General features: G+C 37.4%; 1 protein-coding gene across 2 annotated transcripts; it reads right to left on the reverse strand.

The window, feature by feature from the left end:
* Positions 1-6,222: 6,222 nt before the first annotated feature.
* On the reverse strand, positions 6,223-15,770 carry LOC132988597 (vasodilator-stimulated phosphoprotein-like). 2 transcript variants are annotated; one of them, XM_061056109.1, is made up of 13 exons: positions 15,460-15,770; positions 12,817-12,988; positions 11,731-11,911; positions 10,937-10,979; positions 10,392-10,716; positions 9,625-9,728; positions 9,490-9,535; positions 9,252-9,294; positions 8,857-8,899; positions 8,411-8,476; positions 7,879-7,945; positions 7,458-7,515; positions 6,223-7,381 (listed from the first exon to the last, which is right to left on the reverse strand). In XM_061056109.1, the coding sequence occupies exons 1-13, from the start codon at positions 15,462-15,464 to the stop codon at positions 7,344-7,346; spliced, it is 1,191 nt and encodes a 396-aa protein (XP_060912092.1). In that variant the 5' UTR covers positions 15,465-15,770; the 3' UTR covers positions 6,223-7,343. The 2 variants fall into 2 exon arrangements, with proteins under 2 accessions (XP_060912092.1, XP_060912093.1); XM_061056110.1 differs by lacking the exon at positions 8,411-8,476 and having other exon boundaries at positions 15,460-15,768.
* Positions 15,771-22,542: the final 6,772 nt, after the last annotated feature.

The raw sequence follows: 22,542 nt of genomic DNA on the forward strand, positions 1-22,542 counted from the left end.
TTTCTCTCTCTCTCTCTCTCTCTCTCTCTCTTTCTACCTAGTCGGGAGCAGGTTTTCTTCAATGAACCCCAAGTTTCTCTCCGTCTCCTCCCTCTTTTAGAACCAGAAACACGGTTTCATTTCCACATTCTTTTAATCAGTCTGTATCACGCGCATTAAGTGGAGATTCCAGGGTTTGTCGTGATTGTTTTAATAGCATATTATATGTTAGGCATACTACAGCATATAAAAAAACTATTTGTAGAACATGGAAAGTCTTTTAGTCAAGGAGCCTGGAGAAGAATGGGTTGCATTACTCTGCAGGGAATAAGCCTACATTTACGCAGGGAGATGTTAATTTAATTAGGGTTAATTAATAGCCTAAACTAAACAGGAGAAAGGTGAGAGGACATTTAGCCTGCATTATGTTGGGGATAAAGCTAATGCACATTCAAATAGACACTGAATTGAATTTACTTTGTTTAGACTATGATCAAAATAAGGTATGTTACAGTATGAGCCTATAGTTTCTTTTCAAATTTAATTTTGAGTTGTTCTAATGTCGCATTTCTCCTACTTGATTGCATTTTTTAAGGCTAAACTTGCAGCGTTTCTGTGTTTGCTGTTGTTTTCTGGTTGTGTGTGTCTTGACTTAAGTTTCGTTTCTGTACTTGCAGCGCGTTTGTTTCTTTTGCAACGCGTTTGATGCTTATGCAGTTGTTTTGCCTATTTGCAGCACGTTTGTTTCTTTTGCAGCGCGTTTGTGTCTTTGCAGCGCGTTTCAGCCTTTGCATTTGTTATGGTAGTTTGCATTTGCTTTTGAATGTGCAGCGTTTCTATATATGCTACGTGTTTTTCTAAATGTATGTTGTTTCATCAGTTGCTGAGCGTTTGACCCCTACCGGCCACCGTAGTTACATAACCATGTACAACTTTTAACCTTAAAAAGTGTAGCAATATTCAAATCTTCTCCGCTTAATTCTTTAAATATGAAAAATAAGATTTTTGTTCAAAGTCACAATGTACTACCAAAATGCGAAAGGCTGCATTTATATTTAAAAGAAAGCTTTAAAGAGAGCACAAGTCGGAAGGGAGTTGGAGAGCCTAGATGATTTTAAAGAGTTACTACTACTAGAACAGTTAAAAAATATTCTCCCGGATCGGGTTACTACTTATCTGAATGAGCATCAGGTTCAAAAAAGTTACAGATGCAGCAGTGTTGGCAGATGAATACACCTTAACCTATAAGATTTCTGCAGGGGGAAGCACAGATTTGGGCCGAAGAGATCATACATCTAGCAGTCGCCAGGCTAGCAAGGGAGTCGAAGTGAGTCCTGTGTTAAGGTCACAACCTTAGGGGGTCGTTAGGCCAATGAAGAGCTCCTTGTTCACGGGCTCCGATGCTGCTAAAGAAGCTGCAGACCCAGAGCTCTCTCTCATTTCTCAGGATGGACTGCCAGAGCGCCAGCTCCCTACTTGCAGCTTGTTTTTAGCTGTGGACTAACTTTTGACACACACACACTTACAGTATAAGTTACACTGTCTCACACATACATACACACAGATTGACCTATTTTACTGACCTTGTTGTGAGTGAGTATTGATAAAATAAAACACTTAAAACGATGGATTTTGTTTGAACTTTTCCTTGTTACAAATAGGAGCTAATTTGTTTACAGTACAATACGTAGATTTCGCCGCCAGGGGGCTCTAAATCAAAATGATAATAAGAAAAGATCAAGTTGAGGCTGGCAGGGAATCACTGGAGTTCTCCCTGCTGGGTAACACTTTATATTAAGGTGCTTGTAATAAGCATTAATAACAGGTAATAAGTCACTTATAAGTCACTTATAAGACCTTATTAGATTCTTATTAACACAAATAAGACTATATAAGTGTTAATATAGGCATAATTAACACATTTATTATGTCTTATATGACACTTATAGGTTCTTATTAGAAACGTACTAACACTTTATATACCGTCATAAACATTAATAAGATGTTTATGAACATTAATAAGACTTCTTGAGTGTTAATTAAATTATAAATTAATTTATAATTGGCTTATTGCGCTTAAGATATTAATTAACACAAAGAAACTTGTTTATAGACCACTTATCAACGTTCATAAGATGTTTATTGACATTGATAAGACTTTATCAGGTTCATATTAATGCCTTATGAAGGTTAATAAATACTTTATTATGCACTTATTAAGAGTTAATAAAGCTTCTCTGCAGGTACTGGATCTAAAGTGGGAACACTACTTATAAAGGTTAATAAATACTTTATTATGCACTTATTAACAGCTCAGTGGGGAAAGGGTCCAACTGTCAAGTAAATGCAGAAACAAAAAGGAGGTCTGTTGTATTGTATTGAACTTCCACTCAAACAGTTTTTGAAAAAAAGAATGCTACTACAAATACAAGTATTATCTTTAACGTTAACTGTAAACAACATTATGTAAACATTTGGTGTGTCATAGCTACCAACATATCTGATCAAATTCAGGGAAAAAGCATAGTTGTTTTTAACCCATGTTACTGTAAATATGGCGCTCGACCAAAACGGTAGAATCTTGTTTATTCTGGCAGGATAGTCATCAAAATATATGAAGGCTCTACGTCACGCTCGAGCTGCCTACTACTCCTCTCTAATCGAGAAAAACAAAAGCAATCCTAGATACCTTTTCAGCACTGTAGCCAGGCTGACAGAGAGTCATAGCTCCATTGAGCCTTGTATTCCTCTAGCCCTCAGCAGTAATGACTTCCTGAGCTTTTTCAACAACAAAGTTCTAGACATCAGAGACAAAATTGGTAACCTCCTGCCCTTACCTGGTGCAGATACGTGTGATACGGCAGAGACTGTTTTTCTCCAATCGACCTTTCAGAGCTAAATTCAATTATTTCTGCGTTGAAACCGTCAACCTGTCTTTTAGACCCAATCCCAACCAAGCTGTTTAAGGAAGTCTTTCCCTTAGTTAGCAACTCTATATTAGATATGATCAATATGTCTTTACTGGCAGGCTATGTACCACAGTCATTTAAAGTAGCGGTAATCAAACCTCTACTCAAAAAACCTACTCTAGATTCAGGAACTCTAGCTAATTATAGGCCTATATCCAACCTTCCTTTTATCTCAAAGATCCTGGAGAAAGTGGTAGCTAATCAGCTGTGTGACTTTCTCCATGACAACAGTTTATTTGAGGAGTTTCAGTCAGGATTTAGAGTCCACCATAGCACTGAGACTGCACTAGTTAAAGTTACAAACGATCTACTTCTAGCTTCAGACAGGGGACTTCTCTCTGTGCTCGTCTTGTTAGATCTTAGTGCTGCTTTTGACACCATTGACCATCAGATTCTACTATACAGACTAGAACATTTACTTGGAATTACAGGGGCTGCTTTAAGTTGGTTTGAATCCTACTTATCAGACTGATCTCAGTTTGTACATGTTAATGATAAGTCCTCTATGCACACCAAAGTTAGCCATGGAGTGCCACAAGGTTCAGTGCTTGGACCAATTCTTTTTACATTATATATGCTTCCTCTGGGAAATATTATGAGGAAACACTCCATACAGTTTCATTGTTATGCAGATGATACTCAGCTTTATGTATCAATGAAGCCCGATGGCACCAGTCAGTTATGTCAGCTAGAAACGTGCCTTAAGAACGAAGTTATTGTGCTAGGCCCTAAAAACCTCAGAGAGACTTTTTCTAGTGATTTGACTGTCCTTAATGACATCAGCCTGGCATCTAGCACCACTGTTAGGAATCTAGGAGTTCTATTTGATCAAGATATGTCCTTTAGCTCTCACATCAGGCAAATTTCAAGAACAGCCTATTTTCACCTTCGTAATATATCCAAGATCAGGAATATCCTGTCGCAAAATGATGCAGAAAAACTAGTTCATGCATTTGTTACCTCCAGATTGGATTATTGTAATTCTCTTTTGTCAGGGTGCTCTGGTAAGTCTCTAAAGACTCTTCAACTAGTCCAGAATGTTGCAGCTCGTGTACTGACCAGAACTAGGAAAAGGGACCACATTACTCCTGTTTTGGCTTCTCTGCACTGGCTCCCTATACAGTCTAGAATAGAATTCCTTCTTCTCACTTACAAAGCTCTAAATGGCCAGGCACCATCTTATCTTAAGGAGCTACTAGTGCCGTACTGCCCCTCGAGAACATTACGGTCCCAGAGTGCAGGCCTACTTGTGGTACCTACAGTCTCTAAGTGTACTATGGGAGGTAAAGCCTTCAGTTATCGGGCTCCTCTCCTCTGGAATTGTCTTCCAGCCGGGGTCCGGGAGGCAGACACAGTCTGTATTTTTAAGAATAGACTTAGAACTTTCCTTTTTGATAAATCTTATAGTTAGGGCTGGTGCTGGTGTAGACCAGCTATTAGTTATGCTGCTATAGGCTTAGACTACCGGGGGAACTGGCACCTTGAGCTCCTCGCTCTCTCTCTCTCTCTCTCTCTCTCTCTCATATACACTACATCATATTACTGCATGTATCTATCTATAAATCTCAGTCACTAACCACCTACTTTCCTGGGAGCTCTTGAGCTCTCTTAGGCTCCTCAAGATCGTTGGTTGACGGCCTGCCAGAACAAGAACAAGTTTTTTCTTACCACTGTAACTTTTGCTGCTTTGCTAAAGTGCTCATGATGGATAGGCCGGATCTTTGTAATATAGCAATAAGTAAGGTATTTTACCTGCTTTTTGTAAAGTGTCTTGAGATAACACTTGTTATGAGTTGACGCTATACAAATAAAAATTGATTGATTGATTGATTGATTGATTGATTGATTGATAAATAAAGTGTTGAAGGTGGACAAACATCAGAATACTAGGACACCTTGAGCCCAAGGTCTGAATACCAATCAAGAGACGTACACAGGAATACATTTTCAAACTTTATATGTAAGGAACACAAATATTGCAGGTCAAGATTACAATATACAATTTACTAATGCAATTAACAACTTAATTAATAAAGTGTGCGCATGAAATAAAACAAACATTTGAAGTGTCTAAGCCCAGTTTGGGCTTCAATCCAGGTGTGTGTTTCTGTTTAATCTGTGCTTCTGCTCTATGAAGTAGTGAAGGAAGTTCTTCCTTAAAAGAAACAGTCTTCTTAATCCCACTTGAGGTCTCGAAGGTTGGGCTCACTATCCAGTTAGCTGCTCACAGTTCTATGGTGGATGCTCTTGTCGATGGATGGTCTTCTGGATGAGCCCAAAATCCGCCTTTTACCAAAACCTGACATACAGACAGGTCACACCACCGCTATAAAGATAACCATACACGTCAGCATCAACACAGGCTTCATCTCAATTTAAGCACTTAACATTTAACACCAAGTATTGAAATAACATTTGTTTTTATTCACAATTTTCCATTAGCTCTGTTGTATGACAAAAAAGGTTAAAGATTTTCTTTATCAATTTACTGTTGAGCTTTTTATTGATAAGACAATATAGGAAACTTTGGAAAGTTGGACCCTGTTCCCACTGAGCTGTTAATAAGTGCATAATATAGTATTTATTAACCTTTATAAGTCATTAATATGAACCTAATAAAGTCTTATCAATGTCAATAAACATCTTATGAACGTTGATAAGTGGTCTATAAACAAGTTTCTTTGTGTTAATTAATATCTTACAAGCCAATTATAAATTGATTTATAGTTTAATTAACACTAAAGAAGTCTTGTTCATAAACATCTTATTAATGTTTATGACGGTATATAAAGTGTTAGTGCGTTTCTAATAAGAGCCTATAAGTGTCTTATAAGACATAATAAATGTGTTAATTATGCCTATATTAACACTTATATAGTCTTATTTGTGTTAATAAGAATCTAATAAGGTCTTATAAGTGACTTATTACCTGTTATTAATGCTTATTACAACCACCGTTTATGGTTGATTGTGGGCGTGTAGAGGGCGGAACATGGGGCTGATCTACGTGCACACATTTCCAGGTGGATCGTGATTCATAAAGGGAACATTGCATGCAGGTGTGCGTACGAACGGTTTTATATAAATCTGAATTATTTTGTGTGCACGCCATTTCCGGGTTTTCAGCGCACGTACATTTTTAGTATGGATTCTACGCACTGTTTTATAAATGAGACCCCTGAACATTTCCAAATTAAGAGAGAAGCTGGGAACATTTTCCTATGAAGCAAAAAATAATATCCTCATTAATTATTAAAATTCTGAGACATGCAGACAGGTTTGAACTCATGTTTAATGTGCCAAACATCAAAATTAAGATAAGGCCGTTTTCTCAAATGTTTGCATAATGGACACTTGACAACCTGTATTAATATCTCTGGGCTCAGCTGTGGCTTGAAACAAAGTACATATACCTGTTGCAACAGAAAAATTCATATAGGCACATAAAAAGCGAAGTAGAGTGTTCTGGCACAACTTAACCAACTACGAAGGCACATGCAGAGTGAAGTCAAAAAGCTCTAGCAACAAGCAGTATGAAGATCAACTTTATGAACTTTATTTCACCCACCCATTTTGGGCTTGTGGCCTTTATTAGGTTCATACATATCATATAATGTATTTGTTATGCCCATCAATGGAATCAATCAATTCAATTTTATCAATCAATTTTTATTTGTATAGCGTCAACTCATAACAAGTGTTATCTCGAGACACTTTACAAGAAGCAGGTAAAATACCTTACTCATTGTCTGTTAACATTACAAAAGAGCAGGTAAAAAGACCTTACTCATTCTTATGTTACAAAAAGCAGGTAAAAGACCTTACTTATTGCTATGTTACAAAGATCCGGCCTATCCATCATGAGCACTTTAGCAAAGCAGCAAAAGTTACAGTGGTAAGAAAAAACTGCCTTATTAAAAGGCAGAAATCTTCGGCCGGCTCCCCGGCTCATGACGAAACAGTCTTCACAGGCCTAGACTGCGCCGGGCTTGGAAAGAGATAGGGGGAGAGATGGGATAAGATGCAGGAAGAGGGATAGAGAGCAAGGGGGTGGGGGGAGGTCAGGATCAATGCATTGATGGGCATTCCCATTCAAATGAATTGAGACATAAAGAGTCGGGCTTCCATTGTGTTCAATCTGTGAAAAATCATGCCACACTTGGAGAAAAATGCAACAGAAGCCAGTCTCTCAATCCATGATATTTTAGATTGTTTAGAAGAATAAAACTAACCAGCTGCCGAAATTACAAAAAGTCAGAGACTACGATGTAATTGGGTAGCCATGGAAATTTCAATCTCTTATTGCATCCATCAGCCTGAAAAAGTTGTAAGTGGGGAGGATTGAATTTATTTGTTTTTATTGCTCCTTTCCAGTCCTTTAAAAGTCTTCAACCTTCACTCTTGCTGGGAACTTCGTAGCTCCTGAAGAAGAGCTGGAGAAGAATAATCAAGAATTGAAAATATTGTTTGAATATTAATAGTTGAATACATTTCTGGATACAAACTCACCCATAATAATCTCATCCTTCACTTTTTGAAGTTCCCTTTTCATTTCTTCCACAATTTCCTTAATAAAAATAAAACGTAACACACAATTCATCAAAATGTTTCATCATTATTGAAGTCAACAGTCTTTCAACAGACTTGAAGTGTTGTTTCATTACTTAGCACACTAGGGGAAACCTGTACAGGAAATTATGACTATTAACAGTGCCTTCATATTGACATTATTGTTTTCTCTAAAAATAATGAACTGGAATACAGATGTCGAGTATATAATATATTGTATATAGATATTGTTATTATCTTGATCATTGTTTTAACTACTAAAATGAACACTTGGTGGTGGAAACCAAGCTTGGTGGAAACCAAGCTTACGCGTTAAATTTAATTAAATTGAAGAATACAGCAAGGAGATGAAGGAACCAACCTGTTTGAACTGTTCCATATCAATATCACTTCCTTCACCTTCTGAGCCTTTTTTGGACACCTTGATCCTAAAGTAAACACATTCATGAACCCATAGAAAAACCAGACTACTTGAGGTCTTATCCAAAAGCGAACTGGCCGTGAAGCAGTGGAGAGAGATGAGTGAGGACCTCATCCTTCTACTCTGATATTTTGACGTAAAAATAAATTAATCAATCAATCAATTTATTTTTATTCCACAATCAAAGGAAATGAGTGCAATTGCAGGGGTAATCATGACAACACAATGCAATAAAGCAGAAGATTCTAGATTATTATTGCAGCTTCAAAACCAGTTTTAGATGTTTATTCATTGCCTCAGACAGAATCAATTGCTGAGTGCTATTTGTTGCAGTAAGTCATTTGCAGCAGTCCTCTAATGAAACATATCAGTGGTCCATAACATCAGCAGCATATAATGCAGAGAACTGACAGGTAGCATCTTGGGGCAGAAGGGAACTGGTAGCAGGTTTAGAAAGCGACAAGACCAATACCTGGACACTGAAGCGTTCGGGGGTTTATGTGTGGAGTCCCTTTGATTGTTGGGAAAGTGTTTGGGCCTATTGAAAAAAACATGCAGATCTTTTTGGACAGGTCATATATATATTTACTTTACATACATCAATACATTAAGCTCTCATATATATATACTGTAGATGGCTGGCTGCAACAGGCCTGAAAAGTCTTTCGGATAATTGAATTTGTATAGAATGAGTTGAATGGCTCACCTGCCTGTCTACCTACCTTACTACATAAATATCCCCCTACATGTCCTGACTTCTACAAGCTAGTGAGATTGTCACACAGAATTTGCAGGGGAAGGTTGTATGAGGACAAACAATGACTCCTCTTCCCAATGTAACCTGTCAGGCTAATCAGGTTATTTAATTGACTGTATATTGGTGGCTCAAGGGCCATTTAGCAGTAAATATGATGGTACCTTTGAGTGCTGGCAGAATGTTCCTGAGCCTTCCCCTGTATTTCTGGGGGGAAAAAGCATGATTATTTTTATGTTATGCACATTCTTTAAATTTTTTAATCAAAAATCTATCTGTCATTATTTGGTCTTAATACCGTGATGACATCTCATTGTGAAAATAAATAAAATACATGCAGAATAATAATAGTGACAAATGAATCATCTAAATCAGTCAACAAATCTTTAAAAAACAACTCATTCATTAGCTCGTAGACAAATTATACACAATAAAATAGCTTTTTATACCTGTTCATTTGAAATTTTTAAACTACTGTATAGAATGCAATGAAGCAGTTGAAGCACATTTACTTCCTGTATAACACATTTTTAGGACAGGTGAAAGAAAACAATCTTACCTCCTGCCCCAGAGAATTTAGATTTTGAGCAGTTAGAATCTTCCTGTAAAATTATTCAATATTATATTAAACATATATATATATATATATATATATATATATATATATGTATACATATATACAAACATATATTCCATGTCCTCATTATATAAATCTAACTGATTCTTCTTTAAATATTACAAAAAAACAATGGGAAAATCTATTAACCTATAAAGTCTGTCAACTATATGACATTTACCTTGTGTTCTGCTTTTTTTGCAGCAGGATCATCAGCAGCTTTCTTTCTATATAAAGGGTTGAATTGAAGAAATTCAGGAGACTTCAGAGTATAAAGAACATAGGTATATGTCCTAATGCTTAAGTAACAGCTAACCTCCTGGCCAGAATTGCACTCATTTCTCCCATTAAATTTCCAGCCCCACCTCCACCAGATGCCAATGGTGGTTTGGGGTCTTGGGTTGCTTCTCCTCCTTCACCCTGCATACAAAAAACAACTCCAGTAAATATGTTAAGGGAATTTGTCCATCGCTCAGCCAATTCTGTCCCTAATTTAGATGAACATGTACACTATCTCTGCTGTAGCTTTGTCTGCATATTTCCACTTAAACAACAGCCAGCCTTGTCAATGCCCTGGTCTAATATTATTTACAAACCTTTCCATATCACCCCTGTCCTCCAACAACTAAATGGGCTGCCTGTCAAATATCACATTGACTTTGAGATTCTCAATCTTATATGTAAGGCTCTCTGAAATATTTCATTGTTGTACCTCTCTGATCTCCTAAACTATCCAGCTGTACACTCTTTCTCCTTCCTGCCCCTCCTCTTTCCTGCTTAACCTCTATGGGGTCTCTAGGTTTTAATCCAGCAGCCCCCGTTTGCTTCCCTGGAACTCTCTCCAACAAGTCACCCGTGACACTGACTCTCTCTATTTTTAAATTCAAGTCTTTAAAACTCACCTTTTAGAATAGCTTATTCATTGTAATCTGATCTTGTGCTGTTTTTAAAGTTGTATTTGAAACGTGACCTTGAGTGTCCTGAAAATCGCCCTTAAACAAAATGTGTTATTATTTTATTATTATTATTGACTGTGGTTGGTGTATTGCACATAAAAAGAAAATGCAAATATATGCACATTACCGTGACAGTCTTACGCAGTTTAGCTCCTGCAAGAGCTGCAGCCAGATTGTTTCCCCCTCCACCTCCAACTCCAGAACTACCTCCACTTGTTTGAGCAGAGGGTGGGGATGGTGCTGGTGGGACATTGCTCCATGAAGGAGGAGGTGGAGGTGGAGGTGGAGGTGCAGGTGCAGGTGGGCAAGGTGGTCCTGGAGGTGGTGGGGGAGCTAGTTGGGCAGCTGATGGGGCTGATGGTGCAGCCGCTGGGACTGGTTTAGCAACAGAGGCCTGTCTCTCTTCCTCAAGGCTGTCCTTCTCCTGCTGTTCCTGCCTTTGACGCTCTAGTCTGGACAAAGATTAAAGATATTTCATAACATAGATATACTGCTGTTGGTGCGATTTCTTGAAATCTATTTAAAGTGATGTAAAAAATCTGTAACCTGTATCTTGACAAACACGTCAAGGATTTCAAGAAAATTCATGATCTTTGGAAAATAAATCATAGTTTCAGGAAGTTTTGATGAAATAATAATCAGTAGCTGCCTTATCATCATAATAAAGAGTACCTTCTGTTTTGTTCCAGCTCCTGTGCAGAAGCTCCACGCTGAGCTGGACAGAGCAAAAAACATTATGTGAGTGACATTTGCCAGTGTGCTCCTCTAAATCCAGATCATTTAAATTTAGAGAAAAAAATCATGAAAGCAAGGTTGAGGAATGATACAATTATACCATATATAACTTTATTTATGTTCATTAAATATATACTTTTTTTGATGCTGGGGAAAATGTGCTATGCACAAGTAAGCTACTCTTGTTGTGCATAATACTCTTTTATTTTAGTTAACATAGATAGTTTGGATTACTTGCATTTCTTACTGACTGGGAACAATAGTTGCCACACTTTTTAGTGCAGCAACTCTGGACATTTTGGAAAAATAATGACAATCAATTGCAGAGTGGAGGCGGCTGCGGCTCAGTTGGTAGAGTCGTAAGGTCGATGGTTTGATCCCTAGCTGGGTAACATGTCCGATGTGACCTTGGGCAAGACACTTAACCCTGAATTGCTCCCTCTGTTTCAGTGGTGGTGTATGAATGGGATTAGTTACTTCTGATGGATGATGCTACATAGCGATCACTATCATCAGTGTGTGAATGTGTAGGTGTGACCTGCAGTGTAAAAGTGCTTTGAGTAGTCAGAAGACTAGAAAAGTGATATATAAGCTCAAGTCCATATTTTACTTCAATCAGTTGTTAGGCTGTTCACATTACAGACACAATCTTCTTACTATGCATAGCTCACAGCACAAGAAGAAGCACGCTGCCTTAATTGGGTAAAATGTGCCCTCTACAATATGTTTACCTGAGTCATCCTGAACACTGAGAGCCTCTAAAGCTTGCATCATGGAATGGGCAAAAAGAGCAGCATCTTCTTTACTACCAAAGTTCAGCCCCCACACCTGCTTAGGATCCCGCCATTGATGAAAGTTGGGTGTGGCTTGATTATATTTCATCCCTTTGATAATGGGACAGTTGATCACCACCTAGCATGGAAGAACAGACATCACTGTACTGAGGATTTGTTAGTGTTTGGGTGAAATTCGGGAAAATTTCAATTTACTGTACAAGTTCACATTTTTTCCTGGAGCCCTCAATGTGAACTTTTTTTTTACCTCAAATTCAGCTCGTTTGAATTTTATAGTGAAAATCCTTCCTTACAATTAAAAAAAAACATTCTTCAAGCTCTCTTTCTAAAAGGTCTCCTATCATACGTCCCCAACTGCTATTTCTTGATCTGTCTTTGGCTCTGTCCGAAATGATTGCTTTAGCTAGAGAGATGACAGAGGGTGCAGATACATATGGAACTAATAAATAAAGGGAGGGTAGGAGGTAAGACTCTTTTGTAACTTCTCATTAAAGGCAATTTACAACATGGTGTGCATTTCTCTTCATCATGATTGTTGGTTCTCTGGTTTAATGAACGGGCCACTATGCATCTCATCCCACTGCATTCCTGTGTATTATACAGACAGACACATGGAGACTTGAGATTTGAGTTGGACTTGGAATAAGTGACTTGTACCCATCTCTGAAATGATACAGGTATAGACAAAGCTGTGTAAGGCTTGTTTTTGAAGCCATAAGAGATGGAAATGGTAACCTCTGCTTGAATTACAAGATATCTCTGAATGTGTTCTAGATGTAACAAGATAGCAGGTAAAGCAATTAAACACGATAGACAGAGGCCACAAAACATTTCAAAATGGAATCAATGGATCAAAATAAATGATTATTTGAAAGATTGCTTAGTTACATTGTTTAGTCGGTATTCTGAAGTGTTTCTATCTAGAGAAATGAATATTTCATGAAACATTCATAGAGTTGTATGTGACCTTCCATGACCTGAAACACATAAGGTTATAGTAAACAGTATTTGACTGTCTTGTACCTGCTGGTCTGCCTGCAGTTTTCGGCCCACCACTCTGTATGTGTTGGCCACTGGGTTATGAAAGATCTGGACACGGCTGAAGGCAGGACTATCAGATCCTGCTGGCACCCAGCGCTTGTTAGTATCGTCATACAGCATTACTGTTGCTCTCACCTGGCAGATATTTGACTCACTTTTGGAGAGAAAGATAAGGACAATATGAAAGGGGTGGAAGGAAGCAGTATGATGTATGAGATTTAGAGCACTAATGGGTATGGACATCAGATCTATAGTGGCAGTAATAATGCTTTAAAAATGACACGTTCAATCCTGATGCATATATCGTTTCTAACCAAGATTAGTATCTACTATAACATATGTCATTCAAGATTACTCAACAAGAGGATTTTTACATTGAGCTTTGAAAAATGATCTCTGATGGAAAGACAGCTTTGCTAAAGTACTAGCCCTTTCGTAGTTTTTCAACTCCTTTAGTAGGAGTTGAAAAGGTCCACCCTATGATACCAGCAGGGTGATGAACACACGGTGTGGATGGAAGAGGTCTGAGGTCACAAGAAGTGAGAGGGATGTCTGGGAAAAATAAGTCAGTTAAATAGGCCTGATTGTGGGATTCAGGTGGATCAGCTTCAGTGTGCAGGAGCCGAACTATGCAAGAAAACTAACTACCCTTCAACTCTACCGTTTTGAGTTTGTTTAAGACTCTTCCTTCTGCCTTAAAACTTTGTCCTCCCGAACACCCAAATCTATTTTGTAAATTGTTTTCTCTAAAAAAATAAAACAAGGAGTGTCAGAAGGAAGTGATGACTCACTCGTAGTTTAAAAAAATTAAGCACATCATTACGAGTGAGCTATACTTCCTTCTCAACTCTGTGACTTTACTTTCAGGGAGTCGATTAACAAGATAAGCTGTACGCTAAAAAACACAACATAAGATAGTCTTCCCCCATAGGCTGTCACTCTGATGATGCAAGCGTAACAGTCACACAGTATCAGAACTGTAACCAAACTTGTCAGTGTAAATGTACATACACATTATTTCAATTTAAATGATCAATCTATACACACCTTAAATGTAAACACTGTAAAACTCTACCTCATTTAAATTATCTGTCACATGATTACATTTTTTTATTATCATGCTTACTTCAGCATATTGCACTCACCACTGCACTAATATCTTGTTTAGTCTTGTACATATTAGTCTTTGCTTATTTTGTGTTTATTGTTGATATTTAATGTTGTACTTTTGTACAATTAGAACACATGTTCACCAATGTAAAATAATATGTGTGTATGCATTCCTGGTCAAAAAGCTGATTCTGATTCTGATCAGTCAAAAAAGAAACTAAGAGACTTAAGAGTCTATATATATATATATATGTATATATATATATATATATATGTATATATATATATGTATGTATATATATATATATATATATATATATATATATATATATATATAGTATATTGTTAGATTCTTAAGTCTCTTAGTAAGTGTGACTTCCTCTTTTTGACTTTGGCTGGCTGGTTGTGGATGGAGCTTATTAATGATCACAGTGGCCCAGGTGGGTTTAAATGTGTAACAGCATCCTGGGGAATCTTGAGCCAGTGTGTGACCCAACACTGAAGCAACAAATGCACAGACATCCACTACCTCCCGTTTTTGGTTCCTTTTCGTTTGACCAACCTGTAACAACTAAAATACATGAGAAAGAGACTTTGTGCTGGCCGCTAGAGTGAAACCTGACTGTCAGAGCTCACCCCCGTCTGCTGACAGACCAACAGATTGTTACATTAAAAAAAAATGTATGATGATGATATTTTATGAAATAAATCTAAACAACATCTAACTAGAGCGGACTATCAAAAAAAAAGGTCCAATATGCCCATGAGAGGCGCTTATCAGTGACAAATGTATTTAATACTTACAGTATTACTTCAGTCAAAAAAGGTATGCATTATAAAAGTAAAATAATTATATCTGAGAAGCAGCTAAATAACAGAGTATCAGTTATAAATGTAAACCATAACTGTACTTGGGCATAGCAAAACTTCAGTATATTTAGTAGTATAAATAAACCATATTAGCTATTCAAAGATATATCCACATTTCTGGTAACATTTTAATGCTATTACAAAAGAACAGTAAAGATGTATTTACTTATTTCTGTATTCTGCAGGAACTGTGACATTGAGATTTATTAGGTGTAACAGTTGCAAGTGGGTTGCCTGTGGGAAATATTTACTTCCTGTTCAAAAAGGTTTACATGTTTTGACCACTTCCTTTGCACACAATGCTGCCAAATATGGACTATATTTCAAATGTGATCAAACTTACCAACACCTTTAGCTCTTACTGTGTTTGTTTAAGATAGTATTATGTTCTGTCTACAAAATATACAGAAACTAATTTTCAAACATTTTCATCTTATGAGCTCCAGGCACTGGATATGGCATATGAAGTAAGAACTAACGAACACTGTCAACACTTGTTCACAAGTTCAGTTCAGTTCCCATTTCAGCATTTTCAGCATTTTTGAGACTGTAGGAGGATGCATCTATCCATGACACGTTTTATATAAGTGAGAGAAAAAGCCTTGATTTGATAAACATTATTACTGTAAAAAGAAAATAACTCACCTCATTTTTCAGCTGTAGACGGTATCAAAAATATAACTTGCTGTAAAATGTATTGCTCATTAACTGAATTCCTTTATTCTCCCTCTGACTAACACAAATATGTTGTTTGTTGAGTCTCATCAACTGTTATTCTATCGTGCATGCTCTTCGTTCCACGCTCTCATATGACTTTGTTTAACTCTAACCACTCTTATTTCTGTCTTTGTTTTCTCACTTCCTGGACTGTTTTTTTTTCTCTCTTCCTGTTCTTGTCTCCTTCACTGGTTTTCAAATACTCTTGTTGTAAAAACTTTTCCATTTTTCTTTTACTAACCTGTATGTATATATATATATATATATATATATATACATACATATATATATATGTATATATATATATATATATATATATATATGTCTATGTTTTAGTTTTCCTTCACATAGTTTTCTTTGTTTGGGGTGACAGAGAGAGAGGGAGAGTGAGTGAGTGAGTGCGTGCGTGCGTGCGCGCGCGTGTTTATACTGTTCTGCTTTTATGACATTACATGGGAACAGAACTGAATTAGCAAAATCCAGTTTGTCGTAGGGCTGTTGAAATGAATCATTTAATTGATGCATCGCGATGCAGACTAGAAGATTAATGCATCGATGCAGGGACAGGACGGAATCGATGCTAATGAAGGTTAGAAAAAAGCATCTGCTAACCGCTAAATGCGGTTGTTTTGAGCAGCGTTGAGTGAGTTTGTTTTACCTAAACACACACGGTGGTGTGTAATGAAAGTAACGTAGGATAACAGAGGGATTTGTGACAGAAAACGACGTAAATTGAGTCCCGGTCCTGTGCTTGTTGACTTTATGAGCAGAGTCAGCTGGTCCTGCAGGCTCAGAACACAGTGCTCCGCTGCAGGCTGAAACGGCTTGACTCGGTGTCTTTTTAGCCGACCGCAGCTCGGGTTAGCATCTTCATCACAGCTAAAGGTGTGTTTAAACTGATGCCTCGCTGTCTTAAGTCCAGGATAACTAAACTGAACTGATTCTACTGATTCAGTACACTGAAAAGAACTGCTTTTCCCATCACTAGTCCCCTTCATCAAGGTGTAGGGTAGAAATACAGCGGCAAGCTTTGGGACAAACTTCCCTCTCTCAGGTGGAAACAGGAACTGTGTGTTACCATGGTTACTCAGTGGTATCTTGCGGGAACGGCTTTTTTTTGTAGCTAATGCATTCTGTAAAAATATTTATGTAGCCTAGATTATTCTTATTCTTCAGTTATATTAGTGTAGACTTATAACAAAACTATTAGATTGAGCCTACATTGTTTATTGTAATTTATAATTTCAGTTAATTTATTGTAATTTTTAGATCAGGGTGTCCAAAATTAATGCAAAGACAAGGATAATATCGTTGAACATCAGAGCAGCAAAAAGTGTATTTTTTGTTGTTGAATTGAGATTTCACAAAGACATCAAAAGTAGAAAAATAAGAAATAAATATTAACAGCGAAAAGTTGTCTGCAACATGATTTAATATTATTTTGTTTTTGCAACAGTCCCTGTAAATATAAAACACTTTACAATAAATAAACATATATTTGATCCTCAGTACACATTTGAAGTTGTTAACGTCTGTATGACGATATTAAATGTCTGTCTTAGTTGGAGCAGTGTTTATAGACACTTGCACGGAACTCACAGGTTGCTGTCTCCATGACGACCGGACACTATAGGCGTTGCACGTGATTCGAAAGTCGGCATCGGTGCACACTCGCTGGTGGAGGGTTTTATAACCCACTACCACTCCCCGCTAATTGGTTTGGGACGGACTTAATATGGCGGACCCTCCGCGAGGACGCGCAAACGGAGGGGTAGTGGGTAGGGAGAGGGTGTAGTGGCCGGTTTGAAAAAGGGCCAGTGACTTAAAAACATCTTTCTCTCTTATAATAAACTAAACACACAGAGACTTAAAAACATCTTTCTCTAGTATAATAAACTAAACACACAGAGACTTAAAAACATCTTTCTCTAGTATAATAAACTAAACACACAGAGACTTAAAAACATCTTTCTCTCTTATAATAAACTAAACACACAGAGACTTAAAAACATCTTTCTCTCTTATAATAAACTAAACACACAGAGACTTAAAAACATCTTTCTCTCTTATAATAAACTAAACACACAGTGACTTAAAAACATCTTTCTCTCTTATAATAAACTAAACACACAGTGACTTAAAAACATCTTTCTCTCTTATAATAAACTAAACACACAGTGACTTAAAAACATCTTTCTCTCTTATAATAAACTAAACACACAGTGACTTAAAAACATCTTTCTCTCTTATAATAAACTAAACACACAGTGACTTAAAAACATCTTTCTCTCGTATAATAAACTAAACACACAAACACTTTTACCTATACTGTAGGCTACCTATATAATGTATTCATTTTAGCTTACGATGTAAAGATATTGATAATGACATTGTTGTCTAAATCACTTTTTAAATTCTACAAAAGGAGTTCATATTTATAACACTGTTTGTCTCTGTTTATGAAAAAGTAGTCATGTGCAGTAATATAGAAAATTGAGGATGAATCGTGATGCATCGTGATATCGAATCGAATCGTTGACTTCCCTCAGTCACTCACTCCTAGTTTTGTAGTACCAATCAGTGGGCGTGCACTGTAGCTGTTCCCACTCAACGTTCTTGAAGTTTATGCTGTAAACACAAGATCCCTCCCTAACTGTACACAGTTACTTGTTGTTCTTTAGTTGATATCCTGTCCTCTACTAAACACTTTGGATTGTCATTTTCTGCTGCTTGTGGCAGACATGTTTGTTTAAAATGTAAGCGGATGAGATACAATACATTGCTAAGAGGTTTGTGTGACGACCCCTGGTGTCACTAAGTATGTAACATTTGTTTAGGCCAGATCACAAATTAGGGTATTAATTGGTGTTAATTGTTGCCAACTGGTCAAACGTGGGCTCGGTGCTCCCAGGCTATATAATAGCAAGGCCCTGTTGCCCAGTCTGCCCTCTGCTGCTTTTGAATGTGGTTTGTATTGTTTGACTTATTCTCATTCTTGCTCTTTTCTTTGCAGGGACACTGCCAGTGGTGAGAGGACTGCAGCGTGGCCTCATGTTATATTATGTTTTTGTACACATTACAACATACACATTACATTATCACTCATGCACACCCTACACTACTGATTATACCTGTCATGATTTGGTTTTGTATTTGAGTTTCCCTGTTTTATCCCAGTGTTGCTTGTTTCCCTTGTGTGTTAATGTTCCCTAGTGTTGCTGGTTTTTCCCTTGTGTGTTTCCTAGTTTTTGTCTTCAGTGTTTTCTGTTCTATTTTGTCATTTATTATCCTCATGTATCTCTGTGTTCTAGTGTGTTTTGTTAGACTCTTGAGTTCTGTGTGTCTTTAGTGATTCATGATTTATTTTGTATTCTCCTCAGTGTTTCTGGTCTTGTGTTTCTCCCTGCATTGATTGCCCCGATTGTCTTCACCTGTGTCGTTAGTCTCACCTGTGTCTGATTACCCCATGTCTATTTAGTCTCTGTGTTTCTTCCCTTCTGTGTCAGTTCATTGTAGTTTGTCGTATGTCAGTTTACTCGTGGCTCCTTGTTTTCTCCTGATTGGATTTTTGAAGTGAGTTTTTGTTTGCTTTTTTGTTTAATAAGGGCCGGAGCACAAACCGTGCGAGGACCTTCTTGAAACTGTAGCGATTATTATTTTTTTAATATATATTTTTATTTTTATTCCGCCACTTCGCGGAACAAAAACGTGCCCCAACACTCACCAAACTCAGCCTTCCTATTTGAACGCACTTGTCCGAGGGCGCTCATCCGATCGACGCAAACTCAGTGTCAGTGTGTTCTAGACAGGTTCAGCATATCTCGTTGTGTGCTGCACGTTATTTTGTGCAAGGGCGTGGCCGTGGCGTGCGTTTAAAGTACGTACTATCCGTGCTGCATACTGTTAGTACCTACTATTCAGTATGCTCACACAGTAGGCAGATATTTGTGCCTACTTCAACTGATTCATTCAGTATGGAAGTGACGTCATTTATGTTTACCGAACCGGCTGCATCCACTCGTTTTTTTTTTTTTGTTTAGCTTTATTCAAGAAGAGTAATGCGCATATACAGTCAGGTAAACAAATAACAATATCACAATGTAAATCAAGTAAAAGGCAGATTAAATAACATACAGTACATAAAGAAAAGAAAAAATGAAAGACAGTAATATACAGAATATAAAATAAACCAATAAGGACACATTTAAATAGTGAACTCATTATTTAAATAGAGGGAGAAAGGTTTTATAATAATGCAGATATTTGTTATATTTGCTGTTGTTAATTAAAAGTAGCGAGACAAAAGACATCCAGCAGACAAGACACCTAGCCCAGCTAAAGTTAGCTAAAACACGACTAGCAACGATGTGGCGCTACTGGAGCAGTTGAAGAAACTCTGCAAAAAAAATCAAGATCGGTATAATAATACCAAACTGTCTCTTGAACAACTGGAACAGGCTGTTACGGACATAAAAGACCAACTGGGTAAACATGAAGAGAGAATTGAAAACATAGAAGAAAGGATTGGCTTGGCAGAAGATACTGTGATACATCAGCAGAGGGTGCTGCGATACCTTTTTCACCGTGATATTGACCTCTCAGCCACCTTGGACGACCTCCGGCTGAGACGGAACAACGTGAGAATCTTTCAGATCCCAGAAGGAAGTGAAGGAGGAAACATGATCCACTGCAAAAAGTGCTCAAACTACCAGACATGGACTATAAGGTTGAAAGGGCACATCGTTCCCTTCTGTCTAAAGATCCAGCAGCCCCTCCAAGATCAATCAGAGTGAGACTCCTGGTGGCAGCGGTAAAGGATGCGCTCATATGACATGCATGGTGTCCACGAAGTCATCATGCAACTTAAAAAGAAAGATATACAAGCCAGATGCCTGAACCCAGCACAGCTGAACCTCAATCTAAACACTGGAAAGAAGGACCTGGGAGTCCAGGGGAGCTGTGGAGAAAGGGAGTGCATAGAGGAGGAGCTGAAGGAAGGATGGAGGAGCAGCATAAAGAGGAAGAGGGATCTCAAGGCCTTTCATCACAAGGAAAATTAAATTATTTCTAAATACCAAGGTATCTTATTATGCTTGAAATAGCAGTTGAAGTTGACTCTGTTGTAGAGACATTTAGGAATGAACAGTGAACATACGCTGTGTTACTGCTGTCAATAACTGTTAACAAGTTGTCACAAATCATTCTAAAATACATGCTACAAAGTCCAGACGTACAGCCTTTTCTTATACTCCATATGAGAAGATTACACTCACCTAGACCTTTTCTACATGTTATTGTAATATCTGTATGTGCCTTCAAGAGCAGAGAGGGTAGGTCACACCTCTTTGCCCCAGTATCAACAGGGATTAGACACAGTTGGAGTTCGGCAGCTGTTGCTGATTGTGAAGGTGGAAGTTACTTTATGTGTTACTAATGTTGTTGACATACGTTATGGACCACGTCTTGTTTATGTTTATAAAGTTTAAGCTAATGTTTGTTTGTTTTTTTCTAACACGCTTTTAAGCAGGGAGAGCAATATACTCTTATACAATACAGAGGTAATGGCTTCTTTGAATATCGTTAGCTATAATGTAAGAGGAATTAACAACCCGAATAAGAGGAAAGGGTTCTGCAGTGTTCTATAGCTTTGATTCAGGAAACACACTTATCTGAAATAGAACACTTCAAATGAAAAAGAGAGTGGGTTGATCAGGTTTATAGTGCATCATGTGGGGAGAGAAAACAAAGAGGAGTAGCAATCTTGTTTTCTAAAACTATATTCTATAGCAATGAAAACATTTTTTTTTAGCATACAACACAGAAGGAGCCCTCAGGTTTATTGACATGAAGTATTACGAAATGGGAAATAAGGCTGAAGGCTTAGTCCGGGATGCATAGCACCCATAGCACCATAGAGTTCTTGAAACCTCTCAAAATTAATAAATTGACAAATGCTGAAACACTTAAACTAGTAGAGCCTATAAAAGAAGAAAAAGCTATCATCACAGTCGTGCATAAGGAGGGGAAGGACCTTTTACAATGCACTACTTATTGCCCCATAAGTCTTTTATGTGTAGATTATAAAATACTGACCTCAATCTTAGCCACTAGAATACAAATACAAAAACAAACACAATACAAATTAAATCTGACGAAAGAGGGTTTATTTCAGACCATCGAGGAACAAATAATGTAAGCAGAGCATTAAATCTACAGTCAATAGCGGTAAGAGATAAAGTGATTATCCTCACACCCAACCCAATGCAACTATTCGATGCTAATTATAAACAAAGAATTAAAAAAAATAAGAAGTGACATAACAGGTTGGGAGGTCCTTCCTCTTTCCCTTTTTGGTAGAGTTGAACAATAAAAATTAACCTGCTTCCTCTGCTTCTCTTTTTATTTCAATCCCTACCCATAAAAGTGAAAGTCTCCATCTTCAATATGTTAAACTCATTTCTAAATGTATATGACAGAATAAGAGGCCCAGGATAAGACTTAAAACTCAGTCAAAAGATAGGGGAGGTGTGGGCCTGCCTCATTTTAAATGTTATTATTGGGCTGCTCAGTTATAGTGTCATGGATGAGAGGGGACGAAGAGACAGGATGGACCACGATAGAACAGAGTAGCACTAAAGGAGTGTCATTATTTATTAATATTAAGTCTGTTAACAGAATTACATTTGAAAACAAAAGGACAAAACATACTTTGAAAGTTTGGACTGCAGTTAAAAAAATCCTCAAGGGACCAGAGTGACTATGGAGGGCTCTGCCTATTGTAGATAATGTAGAGTTTCCGCCTTCTATGTGGGATAGTGGGTTTAGAAGATGAGCTGACAGAGGTCTTTGCACAATAAACCAACTATTCAACAGAACAGAAATCAAACCATTTTCCCAACTTCAGAAATTTTAAACATCATTATTGAAGATAAAGTGTGGGAAGAGTTGTGTGCCAATAAGGGAATTAACAGTCAACTATGGAAGGAGTTTGACTGGAAATTAAAAATGAGA

Source organism: Labrus mixtus, chromosome 14 (genome assembly GCF_963584025.1).
Source record: "Labrus mixtus chromosome 14, fLabMix1.1, whole genome shotgun sequence".
NCBI classification, from domain to species: domain Eukaryota; kingdom Metazoa; phylum Chordata; class Actinopteri; order Labriformes; family Labridae; genus Labrus; species Labrus mixtus.